This window comes from Gastrolobium bilobum, unplaced genomic scaffold (assembly GCF_033153095.1).
Source record: "Gastrolobium bilobum isolate Gb01-03AN ecotype WA unplaced genomic scaffold, APGP_CSIRO_Gbil_v1 utg16143, whole genome shotgun sequence".
In the NCBI taxonomy this organism is placed as follows: Eukaryota; Viridiplantae; Streptophyta; class Magnoliopsida; order Fabales; family Fabaceae; genus Gastrolobium; species Gastrolobium bilobum.
This window is the reverse complement of record NW_026897537.1, coordinates 320716-342183: the sequence shown is the minus strand read 5'-3', so window position 1 is coordinate 342183 and position 21468 is coordinate 320716. Positions and strand designations below refer to the sequence as shown.

At 35.4% G+C, this 21468-nt stretch overlaps 2 protein-coding genes across 3 annotated transcripts; one reads left to right on the top strand and one right to left on the bottom strand.

Moving 5' to 3' along the window:
* Positions 1–4242: 4242 nt before the first annotated feature.
* LOC133307818 (transmembrane ascorbate ferrireductase 2) lies at positions 4243–7211 on the top strand. The gene is made up of 4 exons (XM_061508380.1): positions 4243–4461; positions 4833–4881; positions 6405–6604; positions 6702–7211. Exons 1-4 carry the CDS (start codon positions 4315–4317, stop codon positions 7002–7004), a joined length of 699 nt encoding a protein of 232 aa, XP_061364364.1. The 5' UTR covers positions 4243–4314; the 3' UTR covers positions 7005–7211.
* A 1481-nt stretch (positions 7212–8692) lies between these two features.
* Positions 8693–13971, bottom strand: LOC133307812 (probable translation initiation factor eIF-2B subunit delta). Of its 2 annotated transcripts, none has more exons than XM_061508373.1 (7): positions 13270–13971; positions 12108–12238; positions 11440–11789; positions 9912–10656; positions 9700–9796; positions 9562–9616; positions 8693–9080 (listed from the first exon to the last, which is right to left on the bottom strand). In XM_061508373.1, the coding sequence occupies exons 1-7, from the start codon at positions 13827–13829 to the stop codon at positions 9018–9020; spliced, it is 2001 nt and encodes a 666-aa protein (XP_061364357.1). In that variant the 5' UTR covers positions 13830–13971; the 3' UTR covers positions 8693–9017. The 2 variants fall into 2 exon arrangements, with proteins under 2 accessions (XP_061364357.1, XP_061364356.1); XM_061508372.1 differs by having other exon boundaries at positions 12108–12257; positions 13283–13971.
* Between the last annotated feature and the right edge of the window lie 7497 nt (positions 13972–21468).

Sequence of the window (21468 nt, the reverse complement as noted above, 5' to 3'; positions counted from 1 at the left end):
AATACTTTGGATGTTGTATATTTTTGAGTAGGAATTAGCAATACTCTTTCTCTGCTGTATTTTTTTGTTCAACATTATTTTGAATGCTTTCTCAAATAACATTTGTATGTTATTTTGATTGCAGAGGCTGTATCTAGAAAAATTCTTCAATTGATGAACGCCGAGAAACATCTTACTAGGGCGCATGTGGCCAGCCATCTGCAGGTATTTTTTTCTTTTCCTTTCTGCTTTAACTCCATAAAACCAAAGCTTTTCATTCATAGAACTTTAATTTTTTATTTATTTTTTTGCAATTGCTGCAGAAATATAGACGACGAAAAGAATCAGCTCTAAGGCAACCCAGCAAGTCAGTTTTTTTAGATCCTCTTCACCTAGTGGGATGATTAGTAGATTGGACAAGGGATTACCAATGTCTGGGGGCCTTGACCAATTGCTGCAGATTGAGGGTGTTGAACCTGTTAGGCAGACTGTAATGCCTCCTATAGATGACATGAGTTTTACACCCTTGCAAGCTGGGAATCTGAGGAGTGTGACAAATAGTGCTGTGAATTCTGAAGTTCAAAGTCCAATGCTTGACCAACTGCTGCAGGTTGAGGGTGTTGAACCTCTTGGGCAGGCTGTAATGCCTCCTATAGATGACATGAGTTCTACACCTAAGGAGTTACAAATAGTCCTAGGAAAACAAGTAATATTGTGCCATTTCAGGGGTTGGCTGACCAATGCCAGGATGGCAGTTATGCTTCCCATCTTACCAATTTAAGCTCAATAGACTCAATCTTAAATGAAGACCTGGACTTGGACTTTGATTCTGACTTTGATCTTTATGATCCTACACAAATGATTGACTTGGATTATTTGTTGTCTATGTAGTTGATAACACCGTTAGTGTATTTTTTGAGATTATAGCAGGTGAAGTGTTTGCCAACACCAACCTTAAGAGTGACTGTTTAGTTGTATTGTGTAGTTGTGAATGGGATTCAAATTTAATTCTGGTATGCTAAACTTTTTTAAATTCTGAATTGGGCCGTTACTGAATTTTGATAGCCATTTTGTGTAACAAATAGACTGTATTTTTTGAGTAAACTGGTGAACGGTGTCGACTATAGATTAAAAGTTCATTGAACCTGTTAGGCAGGGTGAACAGAATGAAAACATATCCGTTCTTGCAAGTTGTACAAAATAATATATTTTAAAGATAATTGACATTATCATATAATAACTCAAGGATAGTGAATATAGTGAAGTTCTGCTAAAGCTGGAATTTTCATTGATTAACACAGTTAGATTTTGAAACGAACCATCTTAGATTCAGTAATGACAGTTAAGTACTTCGACTGTAGGAAGAGTTTAAAGTTGAGGGGGGGAAAAATCTGTTGTGGATTTCAATTAAATATGCCTCTTAGCTAGGTTCTCACTTACTAGAAAATCAGCATAAAAGAAAGGGATTTTGACCTGTGGAACATATTTGATAACTGCCATAATTGTTGGAAAATTTGTTCCCTCAAACTCCAATGTCAAGCGGGTCCAGGGGAAGCCCGTGGCGGAGGCCACCACCAATGAACTAAGGCTACACCAACCGTAGCAAGTGGATCCGACACCATGTCTCAACCCAAAACCTTAAGGCATTGGGTTCATGGGTCCTTTCACTTATATACTCTTCACTTAGCTCATTACCAACCAATGTGAGACTCATCACACTTGAATATCTCAACAATCTCCCTCTCAAGTGTGAAACCCACCATTGGTATGCTCCCCCTCAACCGAGTACCCGAAGCGCAAAGTACTCGACCCGCCTCCTAGCCAATCACTAGGCTAGCTCGAGCCCAATCCGGCTCTGATACCACTGTTGGGAAATTCATTCCCTCAAACTCCAATGTCAAGCGGGTTCAGGGGAAGCCCGTGGCGGGGGCCACCACCAATGAGCTAAGGCTACACCAACCGTAGCAAGTGGATCTGACACCATGTCTCAACCCAAAACCTTAAGGCATTGGGTTCATGGGTTCTTTCACTTATATACTCTTCACTTAGCTCATTACCAACCAATGTGGGACTCATCACACTTGAATATCTCAACAATAATTACCTGCATTATGCTACATGAAATATTAATTTCTTAAGTTAGAAATGGAATATAACAAAATATTGATTTTTAATGGCATATGATGACAAATGATTAGCCTTGAGTCAGGGCATGGAAACTGAGATTTCAAATATGTAATCCCTTAGTTTCACAATTTTAGAGGAGAAAGAAAGGAATTAGTCAAAAAGGCAAACATCAAGGCCTAAGAAAGAGATAAATATTATTTACTTCATCATATTTAATTTTAATTGTATCAAGAGATAGATTATACTTACAACATCTTTTTCTTTATAACCATTTCAGTTATCGTTGGAAGTATAACATATTCCTTGTATCAATTGACTAATAAAATATTTTATTTATCTCAATAAAATATGTTGGAAGAAGGAACATCTCCCTTAAAGATGGAGATTAGCCAAAGCCAAGACTTGGAAGGGAATGCTATGAAGGAACAAACAGCAACAATAGTCCAAACAAAAGTGATAATTCCTAAGGTGATAACTAACATTTTCAATGTATTGAGTATTTGAATCAGCTTAGACTTTAACTAATTAAACTCTAATTGAAAACATGCTACTCATGTCATATTTAATACAAAAATCTTATCAAATAACCATAAAGATATTATTATAATAAAAGGTACTACTATAAATCCGTGACACCTTTTTGGAACATACCATTACAAATTAATTTGAGTGTAATACTTCTCTTATTTTTTTTTTTTTTTTGGTAAACTAATATTTCTCTTATTTAATATAAGAAAAACAAGAAATGTGGAGTCCGTTAAAAAAAAGAAAAAGAAAATGCTAGCACATGTTTCGATATCCGAGTGGTATGAGATTGCTTTCTCATTCAGCTGGAGAAAATAGTTCTCCTTAATTTAAACATCAAATTATTTTTCACTTACCATTTTATATACAAATTTTTTAGCCTTTATAATCTCCCTGAAGATGTGTAATATTTAAATAAATAAAACAAACAAACGAATTGGATATTGTTTTCTTTAAGAATTGGAAAGGAATGTAATTATGTAACTACATAAATATAAGTAAGGGATAAGATGTTCGATCTATTTTTTTTTCTTTCCTATCTTATCTACTCATTTTTTAATATTATTGGATCATAATATCACTATTTATTTATCCTCTTGAGATTCTAATTCAATAGTGATGAAGATGAGTAGGTAAGGTAATCAAGAAAAAAAAATAGGCAGAATAACTTGTCCCTATAACCAATTGATTGCTAAATTTTATAATAAAAATTTAGAATTTATTATGCCTGATTAATAATGAGGACAGATACACTTACCACCAAAAGAGTATTTATCATTCTTACAATCAAACTTAATCACCGTTGATTTTCGTCAATCTAACGGTTATAATTTATTAAAAATTAATAATTAATTAATAAGTATGACCCAATAAATGTTATTAATTCCCGAAAATGATAATCATTAGATTGGTGAAAATTAATAGTGATTAAATTGGTTGTAAGAGTGGTAAAAAAAAATTTGGTAAGTAGATTTGTTCCCATTAATAATTGCAAAAATATGTATTAACCAGTCAAGATAAAAAAAATGTATTGATAATCGTATTTTATTTTATAAGAATAGTAATATGTTATCCTAACAAAATGGTTTAACATATTTTTAATTACTTAAATCTAAGTAAGCCAAAAAAACTAAAAATTCAATATAATAGAAATTAAATTTTTAAAATATTAGTGTTTTTTATTAATAAAATTATCAATTTAGTTTATTAAGTTGATATAAATTATTCATCTTAATTATCGTAACAAAACACATAATTTTAAAGGAAAAAAAATCTAAATTCAAAAATATACTATACAGCATGAAAATAATCTTCTTATATTATGTTTTTACCATCAACTTTAAGATTAAGAGTATAATTTATATTACTGTAAAATGATCTGACTATGGCTTTAATATTTTTACAGTGAATATAGAGAAGAGGTAGGATCCTTTGATACCAGTGTCAAAATTGAAGTTTGACACCTCATCTGAGAACCGTTAGAATCAAAAAATATTAATGGTGTCACGTGCTTACAAATCAGATTATATATATATATATATAATTGAATGACAGAATGGAAGGAAGCAACTGGAGTGGTTGATATGATGCTGAGGTGACACATTTCTTATAATAAAATTCTGTATGTTTCAACATTGAACGCTCCCTTCTCTTCCCTTTAAAATCTCATTCTCTCTCTCTAGGATGGCGGCTCCGCCGGTTGTGAGGTTTCCGATCTTCATGGCAGTGAGAGTAATTGGTATCGCCGTCACTGTTCTTCTTCTCACATGGGCTCTCCATTTCAGGGGTGGCCTCGCTCTCATATCTGATAACAAAGATCTCATCTTCAATGTAACTTTCCTTACCGAATTCTTGTGTGTCATCACTCTTTTTGATTGATGACTATTTTTCTCGATTCAAATTTCCGAACTTTTTCTTTTTCGGATGATGGGTATGTGTTCATTTCTCAATCTTTTTTTTTTTTTTAAAGAGAAACAAAAAAAATGCCAAAATGGGGAGGTTGAGGAAAAAGGGTATTGTTAATTTTGACTGTGATGGAAGCTTTTGACTGTGTGATTGTGAATTTATTGTTTGTTTTTTTATATTTATATTTTAGCTCCAAGTTTTTGTACATTTTTCTGGAATGTTTTATTGTTTTCAGCATCATGTGAATAAATGCATTTGAACTGCTTGTGTGGTTTTATACCCCTTATTTCATGTAGGTCCATCCAGTGTTGATGGTGATGGGGCTTGTTCTAATCAATGGTGAAGGTAATGTTCTTTAATTTTTTTAATTCTCAGAGAAATTGGATATATAATTCATTATGTGCATATCAGCATCTCTATGAAACTTTTTATGGTTATATTGCACTCGAGTTTTTCTTAGATCTCAGTTACTATCTGTTAGTAAAGCAAAATATCTATGGTCAACAAATTGGATTTGTTAAGAGATGATAAAGAATAGAAATAAATTTTTTGAGGAGTTGGACTGACTGGAGTAATCTAATTGGGTGTGTCCCTGCCTTTTATGTAATGCAATTAATAGGGCAAAACCCCAATGAACAAAGCTATACCTCGTATGATTGCGAAGAGGTTGTTTCCAAGACTTGAATCCATGACTTTTTGGTAAACAATATTACTACTATTCCAAGGACCTCGTGTAAAGCAACCAATAATACGATAAATCTCATATGGTCTTTGTTTTATGGTGTTCATAGTTGTCGATTCACAATGTTTTCTCTGGCCAATTCCCATTTATTTGCCCTTCAGTTTGAAGTTGAAGCATTTTTTATTTCTTTAGGCTTGTTAAATTAACTAGTTTCAAGTTTGTATGAAAATGTCTTAGGTCCTCTAAAAGGAACAATCTATTAAGTTCAGATAAGATTTTACACTTGTTTTATCTCCTTTTATGAATTTTGTCCTTCATGAAGTACTACTCAGGCGCCTACATTTCAAGCAAAAATCTGAAAAGTAGATCAATATGAATTGGTCTCCGTTGTTGTCTCAGGGATATGGCATTTGCAATTTAGATTACACAGCATGTGTTACGGCTCTGGATTCTTTAAGAATGGAAATTGGGTATTAAAGAAAGGAAGAATAGAGAAAGAAATGGAAATAGAAGAAAAAGATCTGTTTATTGATGAAAAGAGAAACAAACAAGACACAAGAGACACTTCTCTTCACAAGGGGCACTCCCCTTCACACTGAGAGACTTCTCAGTATATTCTACAATTCAATTCAAATCATCCCATGACAGAACTAATGTTGCCCTTATATAGAATCTAAGCTCTTCTCCAAAAGCCCAACCATCTAACTACCTAACTAACTTTTTAATTACTACTTATATTTCCTAAGGAATATTCTTTATCTCGTATCAGCATGTCTTGTAGGTTATCCTCTATCATATGCTTGTAAAGCTGAGTGGAGTTTTTTACATGGCAGCATGAAGGGTCCTGCTTTGTGTCTATAAACATTCCTCTTCATAATGACATCTGAAAATGGAAAAATGGACAAAAACATTTTCCTATCATTTGTCTTGAGTTCTTTTGTTATCTAAAGCCCTAGGACTGGTATAGCCTCCCCTAACCCAAGTCAAATTAGAATGAACACAGTTGGTCCTTGTTCTGATAATATATATCTCAGAACAACTTTTTATCTAAATATATCTCAAGTCAAATAAACTTATTATCTCAGATTCCATACAATGTTTCTTCTTACTATCCTTTTTTGATTGTTTGTGAGTAGTGTCATGTTAGCACTAACTTCTTTTATCTGTTTGTCATGGCATTGTGCAGGGATGCTTGCTTATAAGACAATATCTGGAACTAAAAACTTCAAAAAAACAGTTCATCTCTCATTACAGTTTCTGTCTCTCATTTTAAGCTTAATTGGTCTCTGGGCTGCTTGGAAGTTTCACATTGACAAGGGCATTGACAATTTCTACAGCCTGCATTCATGGTTGGGCCTTACTTGCCTTTTCCTATTCTCCATCCAGGTATCTTTCTTATTGTAATTACATTTCATAACTTGTTCGATTCTATTTGGGAACTTGGATATTCATGCATCTAACACTTTGCTATAATGTTTATCAGTGGGGTGCTGGTTTTGCAACATATTGGTATCCAGGAGGCTCAAGAAACAGTAGAGCTTCCCTATTGCCATGGCATGTGTTCTTTGGAATCTTTATCTATGCATTGGCTATAGCCACAACTACTACTGGTATTTTAGAAAAGGCTACATTCCTTCAGACCAACAATATCATATCACGTTATTCCAGTGAAGCACTGCTGGTCAATTCCTTGGGCATTTTGATTGTCATTTTAAGTGGCTTTGTTGTTCTTGGAATCGTTACGCCAGCTTATGTTAAAGCTGATTCCGTAAGAGGAAACGAGTAACTTTATATGTTCTATATAATTCAAATTCTAGGAGCATGAACATTTGTGTCCTATCTGACACAGGTTACATGGATGTAACAAACTCATTGAACGTATGTACAGACAGATTTAGTTTTCAGTTCGATTTACTATGTTCATTTCCCTTATACCAATTAATATTTGTATGTGTCGTGCATGTTGTTTGAGGGATGAGACGAGTCTATAATATTATGGCCCGTTTGAATGGGTTTTTGAATAAAGGACTTTTTATGCTTTGTTTATTTTGAAAGGTTTTTTTTTTTAAAGCTAAAATTATATGGTATTTGGATGTAGTACATGAAAAATACTTTTAATTTAATATATTATTTGAATGTTAAATTAAAAAGCATTTTTTATGAATAATATTACAAAAAAGGATGTGAGAGGGAGCAAATTTAGTTGTGGTGGAAGTGGTGGTGGCAAGGTGTTACTGATGGTGGTGGTGGCAACAATAGCAGTATGGTAGTAGTGATGGTGAGATATGAGATGGTGGTAGTGGCAGTGGCGACATAGAGGTGAAATTGTTGAGGTGGTGGTAGCGATAACAGCAGCGATAGGCGGTGGCAGCCAGTGATGATGGGGGAGGTGAGATTGAGGTAAATTTAGATTTTGAAAAAAATATTTGACTTTTGATTTTTACTTTTTTTAGAAGCCAAATTTTTTAGCTTTATTTAGTTTCTGTAAAAAGAGCATTTTGGGCAGAGAGAGGTGCAAGATGCGTAAGCTAAGAAAAGGAAGGAAATGTCCCTGGGAAAAGGGATCCCTTCAAGAAGATTAGCATCATGGTTCATGGCCCAGTTAGCCACCCAATCTACACAGAAGTTACCTTCTTTGAGGGTGTGGCTAAACTTTAACAGGCTGTGTTTTTCCAATGAAGATTTAGGATCCTAATATATCGGGGGTGAGACTAAGGGAGGGATGGTTAGTCAGGGAAATTTTAACCTGTTAATTATTATGTATAAATTAATTATTTATTTAATAATGATGTAACTTGTGTATACAAACCTGTCACATTATACAACAATGATTGTTTTGACTTCGTACAATGATAATTATTTTGAGAGGCAATAAGAGAGTATGATGAGAACTTAATGTAAATTATTAAGAAGCAATTATTTACCTGTGGATCAGACATATAAGGTAGCGGTGCAATAACAGTAGGTAGGTCTTGCTACCGAATAGCTCAATGACATTTGTTCAGAAGCATATAATAATTTCTATGGAATGATATTAATTTAATATTTTATTTTATTTAATATTTTTCTGTTTTGAATCCCAGTACTTCAAAACGACTCATTAACAAATTCATAATATATTATCATTTGGGCACAAGTCTAGTTGATCGTCAAACATACAAGGATTCATTCATCTGTAAGGGGCACAAGGTAACATCCAGCGAGGTTGCTCAATTAATCCAGAGTGCTCAATTATACCTCGCAAGTTTGTATCCAACGCAAGCAAAAGGAAGAATAGAATGGCAAAAAAGCATCCTAAATATACCATAGCATTGTTTGATCGGAACCATTTTTAGGTAATTGCGGGGCCAGTAATTTCAGGCGACCCTTTTCCATGTTTCCCAATTACAGTAATCAAATGAAACAATTTTTTTAGTGATAACTTCGCCAGTAATTCGTGGTGATGGTGTTCATAATTACACCACAATAACCAGAGATGGGACTAAGCATAACTAAAATTTGCTACACCAAGATTGTGACTGAATAATTATCCAAAATTTGAAGAATAGAAGAAAAAACAACTCTCAAAACTGAGAACGCATAGCTAAATCTGCCAGGAGATGCGAAATTTTGCACTCTCGCTAGGACAGGTGAATACAGAAATGTCCAATTTTTAGAACAAAAAGGCCCATTACATTATTCAGAGGTGCGAAAATAATACAGAAACATGTATTACAACAATCTTAGAATTTATTGTTACCAAATTGCTAAATAGGGATTTTGCACACACACAAAATTGAGATGGTTCCATTTGCACAATTTATATCCAGACCTGTTCTCTCCCATATTCTCTTACAATTACAGGCACACTTGTTGGGGGGACCTGCCAAAGTAAATATGTCAACCAAAAAATATTTTCTTTGTAAACCACCATGATCTGAATGTGAAAAATATGAAATGACAATGCCCTTCGAGAATGTCAAAAAAATGCATGTATTAATTGACTGGGACAAGGGGCTTTATTGTTAGTTGTTAAAAGTATTCAACTAGTTGGCTTCTTGTCCTATATTCTTCTAAAGTCCCTCTCGCTTCTTTTCAATCCTTTTTTTTTGCTTATATATTTAAGGAAAGAGGGAAATTATAACCAAAAAATAAAAATAAAAATAAAAATTGTAAACTGGTATCTTGATCCGCACTCAGAATCATTCTCCTAAAAATAATGAGACAGAATTCATGCACTCAGTACATCTATCTATCCAAAACCAGTTAAACACAAAGCAAACTATGAGGTGCCAGGATCAAATGCACTTTAACCATGTTTTAGCGACAAAAGTATAAATCCTCTTTAAAATTCAAGCACTTACCATGCCATAATCTGTGACAATCATCGAAACATAATCTGAAGGTGTTGCATCATAGCTGCCATCAATTTAGAGAGAATAGCAAAGTTAGAGTGAAGGAATCACAATTCAGTGTGGCATTCTATGAATATAAATGCTTACATCAGATTTAAAAGTTGCAGATTTTCAATATTGGCCCAACCATCCAAGTAGTTGATGTCCTCTCTACCCAGAACATTTGAAATGACATCTGGATCACCTGTAAGAATATCTTAGAAACATCAGCCTTCTTAGTTCTTACAGACACAAGGCAAAAGCCCAACAGTAAATTGTAAATAAAATCCTCATCATCTACAAGTGTTAAGTCTGCATACCAAGTTCATTCGAGCATATTGAATCCAGCTGTACCCTTTCATGAAATTTATAGGCTTCACAACATACAATGACAGGTACACGGAATGCATGAGCAACCATGGCAACACATGCAGTCCCAACTATTGAATATACTGTTCCATTAGACAACACTGATGAAGCTCCTAGAAAAACTCGAGTAACTTCATGCATTATGTAGGAAACAGCATTTATATGAGTGTATGTGCAGCTAAGACCTTTCTCCACAAGCCTGCGAAGTAAAAGTTTCCCTCTAAGCTTTGGTCGAGAGTCAACTACCACAACACGAAACTGTTTTCCTAACTCATGTGCATGTAACAGTATCATTTCTACTGCTGATGAAGACCCATAAGTTAGAAGAACATCACCATCTCTTATTTTGGTGACAGCATGCTTGACTATCACCTTGTTGGCAAGTATAATCTTCTCACCTATAAAACGCTCAATATCTGACTGGAGGGAAGTTTTAGCTTCTGACTCAGACAGGGCCAAAGGTAGCTTGGCTATCCGACTTTTAAGAAATCTAATTGCATTTCCCATGCTGATTGACAGAGGTCGACACTCAATAAAAAATGATACATAACTACTAATTTTTGCTGTTAAGTCTCTCACAAGAGTCTTCTCAAGTGGAACCCTGTAGTCTTTTATGGCTTCTTGAAATGCTTGAAGCATTGCAATACAACGAGCATTGCCACCGGATATATCTCCATATAGATACTGCAAACCTACCTGACAACCACAATGAAAATCATTAAGATTTGAGAAAACAAATTTAAAAAGGCCTAATTCACAACACATAATGAACTAGGTCCTAATCACTGTTCTATACACTAGACCACCATGAACAAGTTTTAATCACGATTTGGCTTGTGAAGGGGTATCTTCATGCAAATATAGGTGGCTATAAATGCAATTTACTTTCATTTGGATGTCACTCAGCATGACTACTTAAGTTGCATATAGTATATTAAGCAAGATGATGTGGTGAAATATAACAGCCAATTGAATTGATAATTGCATCTAGCAATTTGCGAAGATTTTATACGAAACAAATTTAGAAAAACATCTATTCAAACTATACTAGTGCACGAAATCAAGTAGTACTAGCTAGGTCTTTCTTTCAGTTCCCCCTCCTTTTGCTGATAGCCTGATACTGAATCTACTGACACCTAAGAATGAAGGTAGCACTGCATACCATTTGCAATATAACCCACGAGATCGAGATTGTGCCTCTATCACTGTGTAAAGGATTTAATTTTGATCAATAATGAGCCATATAATGTCACTTATAGAAAAGACCGTTCACAGTTATTACTGCAAGTGAAAATACCTCGAAGCATACTGTTTTGAGAAGGGTTCATGGTGGTGCTGTGCATTATAATGCACAGGGAAACACACATTACGGTAAATATACTACTATAACCCAAGAATAACAGCAGTATACAAATCAAACAATATATATATGGAATTCTAACAAGGTTACACAATGAAATAACACAATAACATAGATACCTTGTAAACAGCAGGATGCACAGGATAAAGATGGAAAAACTTTGCCTCAAGATCTGGAAGTTGACTCCCATGTTCATATTGTGGTAAATGCCTGAACAACTCAACTCTGCTCCTAGCTTCAGTTTGTTTCACCACAGCACGTCGTTTAGCTTTATCCACTCGGCTCTTGTCATCATACTGCATGCGTGGTTGAGGTGCATCTTTTTTTCTATCCTTTTCTGGAGGACAATCACCTCCCTTCTTCTCAGAGGCTGCAACTGCTGCATTATCAACTTTCTGTGCAGGCTTTACAGCCTTAGCTGGTTTTGCATTCACTGAAGTTGCAGTTCCAGATGCCTTATTGCCTTCGGCTAGTGACACATTTTATTAAAAGCTAACTAATTAGAATCATCACAATGTGTTGTGCAGAAAAGAGACCCATGAGACAACATCATAAATTCCCAATTTTGGGCTTGTTAAGATCATTAGAGAACATTATTTGAGTCCATGAACACTGAACAGTAATTCTGAAGCAGAACTAGTTCTAAATAGGCATAACTGAATAAGATGAGCATATAATCACAGATAATATGCCACAATAAAAGCATATCCAGTCAGACAGCTTAAATGTAGAGTGACAGATGGACATAGTAACAATGCCAAACAAACAAGAGCATGCTATTACACACCTTTTGTAGCAGCCTTGGCAGCTCGTTGAGCTTCTTGAAGAGCTCGCCTTTCAGCTTTTGAGGTTTTTGGTTTCTGCTGTTTTGAACTAGTAGGTTGTTGGTCTTTCACTTCCATAGCTGACCCTCCTCCTCTGTTTGTTTTTTCTTTTTCTAATGGGGATTAAGGAGAAGAAGAAAGAAGAAGAAAAAGGTATAAAGTCAAGTCAAAAAGAAAATAAAAACAGACCATAAATGGAGACAACAAGTTTACCATTTTCTCTTGAGAAATACAACAAGCGAGTTAGGCTGATTCAACAATTATTAATCATAAGTTCAAACTAGCAAATGGGGTTAAAATCAACACACACTTAAAAAGAAAAAGGAACCCAAGTGGAAATCGAAACATCATGTGGCAAAAGATACATTCAAATTTAAAACATAAAAAAGAAAACTTATACTCCATTTCTAGTAAACATTAGTTTTGGTATATTCAAAGTATTTGAACAAGATCCTTCATTTAAAGCCTATAATATAATGTATTAGTCAAATTCACAAACTCAATAGACAGTCTGATAAGAACCATTTCACCTAAAAGCATAAACTGTTAACTGAAGGCCCTTTTAATGGTTTCTATATTTGTCTAATACGCCCCTTCACACAATAATCCATTAAGCTTGAAGGATAAACAATGCATCACGCCTATACCTGTGCTAACAATCTCCACAATATTTAATTATTTATTAATAAAATGGGAGACGGTGAGGATCAAACTCGTGATCTCGTGATCCCGATGGCCTTGATACTATGATAACCAATTATATCGCCTAAAAGCTTAAGCTTTTAAGTGAAGACATTTTTAATGATTTTTATATTTCTCTAACCCTTTCCTCTCTGAAACATTATTTTATAGGTCAAATCAAGTGTTGATGATTCATCTCACTTTCACTCTCTAGTTCATACTTCGTAATAACCCATGCTTTAAGAACATAGCTTCTCATGTGCTGACACAAAAGCTCATTCGAATCTCTTAAACTGCAGTTTCTACTACTTTCACGCAACAGTTGATGAACTTCATATTCAAAGCATATTATCCACCACCTCTCATCCAAAACCAGTTCAAATTCAAATCAAGCATTAGATTGTTACACGAAGTCGAAATCAACAAAGATAAAAGCAAAGAAGCTGAAGAAGTTCACCGGGAATCTCAAGCGAAGCATTCACCACGGAAACAGTGGTCAATTCGCTCGCCGGAACAACGCTCGCCTTCATCGCCGTCAAGTCAAATCCTCCTCGAGGAAAAGACGACGCAGCCACCTTTCCGCCAGCATTATTCCCCTTGCCGTCGAAGAAGCTTCCATCGCCGGCGGTAGCGATCCTGCTGGAGTACGAAGACGACGGCGCTGGGGAAACGGGAGCGCGGTAGAAATCGGAAGCGTCGTAGGTGCTGCCGCTTCCGCCGCCGCCGCCGCCGGAGGCAGTCATAGAATCCGCACGGAGAGGAGAGGCGGCGGGACGAGCGTGGAGGAGTAGGTTATCGGAGAGGTGGCGCGGCGGCGGGATCATCACCGGAGAGAGGGAGTTGCCGGAGGGGGAGATGTTGGAGACGCGAGGGGAAGAGTGAATCGGGTCGGGTGGACCCGATTGGGAGCGCTCGGGTGGGGCTCCGTGAGTGAAGAACCCGACTTGACGGAACTTGGGGATAGGGTCGATCACGGCACGTGGAGCTCGGCGAGGAGGATCCATGGAGTGCAGTGAAATGGAGGAGTAAGCTTAAGCTTAGGGGTTTTATGTGTGTGTTTGTATGGTAAGAAAATTTTAAAGGGTTTTTCTCGGGAAAATTGAGGGTTTGAGCTTTGGCTCGGAATTTCTACGGAGAGGGAGAGAATCTGAGAAAATGAAAGCAAAGCTTCACAACCAAAAATAATAATTTTATCTAATTAGTTTGATTTATGGAATGATTAATTCTTTAATTTTTTTTGTAAATAGTTAAATTTAATATAGTCATCATTGGAAACGCCATTATAACTATAAGTTAGAAAATCTTCAGCATTATGTTAAAAAGAAGAAGAAAATCTCCAGCATAAATATCAGTTTTTTTTTTTTTTAACATTGAGGTGAATTATTTTTTATCAAATAATGCCACATGAATGCATCGTGTCCTTATAAATTATGTTTACGAATGAAAAAAAAAGTAATTATGAATAAGATTTTTCAGATTTTTTTTTTCAAAACTTATTTGATTATTATAAAATAATACAAAAAGTGAGAATTTTATTTGATTATTATAAAGAAAATATTTCTTTTATCATTGGAAATAAAATTATCTTGTACAATTCAAAAACAACATCTGTTTCAAAAAAAATTATGTTACTAAAGAGATAATTTTTACCCAAATTCCTAAACAATGTTATTCTTAATCAGAGGAGATAAATTTATCTTCTGTGACAAGAAAAATATTAAAAAATATTATAAATTCATAAATATTTTTAATTAAAAATATACTTTTTCTCTTTTTGAAAAACATAAATAACATGCCATAAGGTTTGGAACAAAAGTTTTGGCTAAAATCAACTCACATTTTGTTTAAGTTACAAAATCAGATAACAAACACCTAATTCAGGTGAGACAAGTTGTTATGGACTAGAATAATGGGTCCATACTAAGTGAGTTGATTTTAGCCAAAACTTTTGGTGAGCACAGAGCAAACTATTCTTTCGCCTATTACTAACGAATAATGGGTCCATATCTCGGATTTTTTTATTATACACTCAGTGTATAATCTTTTGGGTGTACCTTTTCCAAAAAAAGAAAAAGAAAAAAGATTCTTCCATTTAAATCCCTCTCTACTTTTCAAATTCCTTCTTCGTCTTTCTTTCTTTCCATTTTAGGAAAAGGACTACGAAGTCCCGGATCACATAAAATGAGCTCCCATATCCCAACAAATAGATAGACACACCAACACTCATGGATAGAGCAGCTCAAGTCAAAATCCTAACAATCGATCGAGGCAGTAATATGGGTTGAACCTGATAGGTCAACCCACCAAAACGGGACGAGTTGGGTTACACATCTCAACCAGCCTCAACCCACCTCGCTTGGTTATAGGTCAAAATGGGTTGGCTCACGGGTCATTTATTTTTAACTATTAGGTAGTATTTCATTTGTCTCTAAGCTTTTATGATATAATTTTTTTTTATCTTAGTACTCTCCTAGAAAAAACAAAGAAAACAACTTTATTTATGACAAAGGTTATCCATATATGAAGACAAAAATAAGTTCCTAAAAAATGTCTAACTGATTATTAGCATATATTTAAGCTTGCGATTGAAAAAAAAAAACTAACGGGAGTGTGAAACGAAAATAAGTTAAATTATAAAATTAATAAAATATAATATATTTTTAATTTTTAAATATTATTTTAGGCTGATTAACCCGCCAATCCACCATAAAAATGGGGGTTAAACTTTTCAACCCACGTTTTTTGGTGAAAATCGGTTGCGGGTCAGGGTGGGCCGACCCGTTTTGCCACCTCTAAAAATAGGATAGAACCTCACAACAATTGAATAGAAGCCCAACCAGGTAACCCATTATAAATAAGGGTTATCACCATCAGGTATACACTTGCTCATCTTTACTTATGCCATAATTGTGCACACACTCCACGTCTTGGCTAACGTCACATCATTCAGTACACAATGATCCATACACCCTTGTAGAATCTCTTCTATAGATTTCTGTAAGCGTATAGATCTCACATTAAGCTATCACTCGTCGGGTGAACATTCACGGTCTACCCAGAGACCGGAATGAACATTGGCGTCGTCTGTGGGAATCGATAAATTTTGATTCCCTCCAAGTAATGATATATACGCATAGTGCCGCGAATAATTTTCCTCCACCACCGCCGCTGCCACCCATGGATGAACAGGGCGGTCAACAGCCAGTGCTGAAAGATGTACACGTTAGTGATGCTGAATCTAATTTGGCGTCACCCAGACACAGGGAGAACCTGGCTGAAAACCGGCCTCATCCACCCCAGTGTGAAGCACAACCCGCTGTGGACAACCGCATTCAAGAAACCACCCTCAATGCTGTCATGCGAAGGATAGAAGGGATGGAGAACTGGTTCCTGTCCTAACAACAACTGGACACTCAGAGAATGGAGGGCTTGGATAATAAGCTACTACGCCAGAATGTGAAAAACCAGCACAGCTAAGCCGAGAGCCGTAATCAGAACTGCCCTGAGGCTCAAAACCAGAAAAATGGAAATGGCCGAGGTGTAGGCAATGAACCAAATGGACGAGGTGGGCAAGATAGAGCACAAAACAATGACAGAGGTCAGGGCTACGGCCAAGGTGGTGATAAAGGGCCTAGATCAAATGACAACCCTTAACCACATGGTAATGAGGGATAGCAAAATGACAGCCCATTCACTGAAAGGGTCATAAATCGGTGTTTTCGCCGAGGTTCAAGAAATTCAATGTGTCGGTGTATGACAACAGCCAAGATCTAGAGGCTCACTTGAAGGCTTTCAAGACCAAAATGTTCGTCAACAAAATAACTGGACCCATTATGGCTTGTATCTTCGCATCCACCCTAACTGAACCCACCATGATTTGGCTTACTGGGTTGCAGAGGTATTCAACTGATTCATTTAAAGACCTCGCATGCACCTTTGTTTTGAACTTCGCCACCAATAAAGCCAACCTTAAGCCGGCATTTGCGTTGGATTGAATCTGGAGGAGAGACCCTATGCAAATATTTAGACTTCTTCAAAGAGGTCGCCCTTAAGGTGTGAAATTTGACTGAGGCCATTCATCTGCACTTGATTGTTTCCGGGATAGATAGAGAATCTCCTCCGGCCAAGTCTATATATAAGAACCCAGTCAATAAGTGGGAAGAATTCAGAAAAAGGTCGGACAAGTACCTAGATATAGAAAAGATGGCACTAGCCTACGCAACCACCAAAGGTGATGATAGAGGCTGAAGTCCTCGTCGACAAAGTCCATACAAGAGGAACAAAGATAAAGATCGACAGGGGCCCAAGAAAGCAGTCAGTCAGGAACATCGAAAGCCAAGTTTGATAGTTATGCATCGTTGAATGTCTCCAGATCCCAGGCTAAGACCGAGCTTCGTATCATTAAAACACTGAGGTCAATCAGGAACAAGGGCAAACTTGACCATTTTAAATATTATGTGTTCCATGATGGACATGGTCACACCACAGATGAATGTTGAGACCTTCGAGATGTTATTTAAAAACACATCAGAGAGGGAAAGTTGAAACAGAAGCCCAAGTTTAAAGAAGGATAATAAAAGGGACCATAATAGAGATGACAAAGGAAAGAAAGCCGAAGCCAAACATGATGAGTTCCAAGAGCCTAAGTTTGATTGTAACGTAATAATGGGGCACTTGGAGGCGATGGCGATACTGTCAATGCAAGAAGATACCTCAAAGAGGTCATGTCGGTTAAAGACAAACCAATGCTTAAAGAAAAATGGGACAAACCTGATTTCCCCAAATTATTTTTCACTCAAGACAACTTGGAGAAAGTGGTTCCAAGTCACACTGATGGTCTAGTAGTAACCAGGGTAATGGTTAACTGCCGAGTTAAAAGAATATTCATCGACCTAGGGAGTTCAGCCGACATCTTGTTTTGGAGTGCTTTCTAGAGAATGAATTTGTAAGTTGCCTTTGTAGGCCATGAACATAAAAGAAGGAAAAATTAAATTTTTTATGCGGAAGAAGCAACCTTTGCCCACCCTCAATCATGTTTAACCCATGAATCATGCAATAGACATGTTAAGGTTTAAAGTAGATACCTTTATTCGGATTATTATTCCTGATCAAATGCGTTCTTGATCAATTCTTCAGACTTGAAGAACACAAGTCCTCCAATGAAAATCCACACCACCTTGTTGTCTTGAAAGAGAAGAGCACTTCTTCGAATGCCCAATCTCCTTCAATGGAGGTTGCTAGACTCAAGAGAAGAATAGAGATTGGGTAGTGCCTTTGGTTATTCTAAGAGAAAGATAGTTGTCACACTGATGTGTGTGTTGGCTAAGGTTTCAGTGGAGAAAATTGCAGATGAATAAGAGATACCAAACTAAGGAAGAAGAGGGGCTATTTATAGATGTGGTGACTCATTAACCTAAGACTAGGTCAAATCAGCGCCCTCATCAAATCTCAATCTTATTGGGTAATTTCCTTAATTTTATCCAATCAATCTGGTTGATTGGTTTTCTCAATTTCGGCCAATTAATTTAATTAATTGGTTTCCTTAATTTTACCCAATCAATCTAATTGATTGCTTTCCCAAATTTCAGCCAATTAATCTAATTAATTGGTTTTCTTGATTTTGGTCAATCAATCCAATTGATTTGTTTCCCTAATTTCAACCAATTAATTTAATTAATTGGTTTCCTTTAATTTTGGTCAATCAATCCAATTGATTGGTTTCCTTTATTTTCTCCATCTTCAATAAATCTAACTTAATGACTATATTTAAATTCCAATTTCAGATTCGAAATTCAAAATTAGAATTTAAATTAATTTTATTTAAATTCAAATTTTAAATTCGAAATTCAAAATTAGAATTTAAATTAATTTTATTAATTTAACATTTAAATTAATCAGGTTACATCATGGATTAAGTCCAACTTGACCCATGATGCCATCTACTCTCTCTTGGCCCAATATGTGGGCTTTTCCAACTTAGGCCCATTATGCCTTATTGGGCCCAAAACACATATGCTAGAATTCAAGACAACTTTAAGTTTTTTGTGTGCGACCCATCAGGCCCAACATAGCCACTGATATAAATGGGCTTGGTCCCATTAGGCCCAATCCATCTAATGACAACACAGAGCACTAGCAATGCTTTGTTGTCCCAGAGCTAGTTGAGTTCATCGAATGATCAACCTGTTATATCTATTTGGTTACCGTGTGAATTGTCATTTCGTCTCGGTTATTCATCCCATTGACCTAGGTCAAGGAAAACGTATCAACCCATGCGGTCTAGGTTAGCTTTTGCCGAAACAGGAAATCTTTATTTAGGGACTCTAAAGAGCGGACCATCTCATGACTCCTTTACTATGCATAGATTCTCGAGTCCCATAAATGTCATCCCGGTTTCACCGATTTACAGATAACCTAATCTCTCACAGAGATTGACGAATTCCTTTAGCTTGTCACACTAGCCTTGAGTCCTTAAGGCATGCCCAAGAGTATACCTACGAATCTCCATTTTTTTGTAGTACTATCACAGATATGGTAGAGAGGGAAATTGGATCATATCATATGAGTGATTGGAGATCAATGTGAAAATATATCTATGGTCCAGTGACTTTGAATTTGGATTACAAATTCACGGGCTTTGATTTTGATACAACATGTGATAGGATAATAGTTATTTTGTCTACCTGAAGATTTTATGTGCTATAAGCCTCCAAGATTCCATGGGGCAGTCAAGAAATGGGATAGATTTCAGACATTAGTGTTGATTAAATAAGAGTTAGTCATACTACAGAAATTGTTCGTAAATATCTGTTAATTTTAATTTCTTGCATTGAGTAAATGGAATCCTTACGCTGATATTCTATGATATAATTTTATGTTTGGATTGTATTTTTTAATCTATCATCAATTTGGAGCATTTTGGTGATCCAATAAAATCATGATTATTGCTAATTGTAAATATCTATTATGAGTTAGAATGAGCTACCATGACACTAATTAGTACCATGGAATAGTAATATTAGCACTTTTTTTTGTTGAAGAATTGGTATTTATTCAACAAATATTAAATTTATTATATAATTTATATATTTTAAAACAGATAAATTATTAAATTACTTGAGTTTAAAAATTAAATCAATAACTGTAAAAAAATCAAATAAAAAATAAGTTTTGAAACCAAGTCAAAAGTGGGTCAGGTCGAATTTGGCCCGATTTTAAAACCAAGTTAGACCCACTTCAGAAACCAAGTCAGGTCATATTTGATTCAATTCTGAACCAGATCAAAAAAATTCAAGTCAGGTCAGACCCGACTTTGATCAAATTAAACTGAGTCGGATCAAAATACTTGACCTATAAAACTAAGTTGGATCAAATCGACACAAAAATCTGATCCGACCTGACCCATGCACAACCCAACTCCTCATATATTGGGAGCTTCATTCAAACGAGTGAAAATACCCCTCGGAAAAAAAAAAAAAAAAAAACTGTCAAAAACACCGTGAGTTTGGTCAAAACTTCGGTTTTGCCAATAATGTTACAGAAATCTTCGTGGACATGGTGTCCTACACCTAGCTAGGGTTAATTATTATATAACACCCAAACGTACTCTTAACAATTTTATTCTTCGAAAGCATTAAAATATTGGTTAAAGTGTAAGGAAGAATGCTAGGTTGGTCAAAGTAGTTTCCTTGGCAGTCAAAGAAAGACAGGCTATATCATAGAAGTGATCATTTACCTGTAAGTTAGCCGAATCCAACGTTTTTTTTTTCTTGACGAAATTAATGTCAAAGTCGATATTCATAAAACAAAGAAAAGGATTTTGGGTCAAGGAACATTTATTATCTTTTATTAAATTATTCTAATTACTTTTTAAAAACATCAACTACTTTTTAAAATTTTAAAATATTAAATACTTTTTTAATAATTTTTTAATTCGTTAACATGTACCCACATGCCTTGACAAAGCCCAAATTAAGATTACCAAAAAAAAAAAAGCCCAAATTAAAAGAATATGATGGTACATTATCTTTAAAGCAACATTATCATTAATTAGCTATGCATAAAATGAGGACTTGAAATTAAAGCATATGAAACAACACAATCCAAAAACAAGAACAAACACAATCAAAATGAACTGAAAATCTAAAGAAGCAATCCCGAAGAGCTTATGTTTTGGACTGCAAGTCAAACAAATCATTCAGAGTGCTTATTGCAAAAGAATAACGACATATTCATGTCACTAAGCATTAAGGAACAGTGATGATGTTGATGTTGCTGTGTCGGTAGCTACCAAGCCTTGAGATTCTGCATCTGATGGGTTTGGTAGTATGCAAGAGAGAACAGGAAAAATAGCTGGAGAAAGTGATGTGTCATGAACTACCTTACATATACCAATAATGCAGTAATCTATGCACCGTACTGATTTCGAATTTTCTGAAGGACTTTAGTCTCTGAGATATATATCATTTAATTATAAGATTTCTTCAAAATTTAATGTTTGATTTGCTGCTCATCTTTGCTGCTAATTTTACAAAAATATGACACAGTTGATTTGATTATAAAAACAAAAAATGGAAAATAAATGATTAAGCTTGGTGGTGTTATTACTCAAGTTCATGACTTATGAGATGAATCCAATTTAAA

Bases quoted from the DNA above. Each gene is read 5' to 3' on its own strand.
- LOC133307812 (XM_061508372.1), bottom strand. From the start codon at position 13,829: ATGGATCCTCCTCGCCGAGCTCCACGTGCCGTGATCGACCCTATCCCC. The intron at 12,258-13,282 runs GTGAACTTCTTC...AATCCCCATTAG, and splicing joins TGCTTCGCTTGAGATTCCCG to AAAAAGAAAAAACAAACAGA. The intron at 10,657-11,439 runs GTATCTATGTTA...TGTGGTTGTCAG, and splicing joins TGCATCCTGCTGTTTACAAG to GTAGGTTTGCAGTATCTATA.
- LOC133307818 (XM_061508380.1), top strand. From the start codon at position 4,315: ATGGCGGCTCCGCCGGTTGTGAGGTTTCCGATCTTCATGGCAGTGAGA. The intron at 4,882-6,404 runs GTAATGTTCTTT...GGCATTGTGCAG, and splicing joins TGTTCTAATCAATGGTGAAG to GGATGCTTGCTTATAAGACA. The intron at 6,605-6,701 runs GTATCTTTCTTA...AATGTTTATCAG, and splicing joins TTTTCCTATTCTCCATCCAG to TGGGGTGCTGGTTTTGCAAC.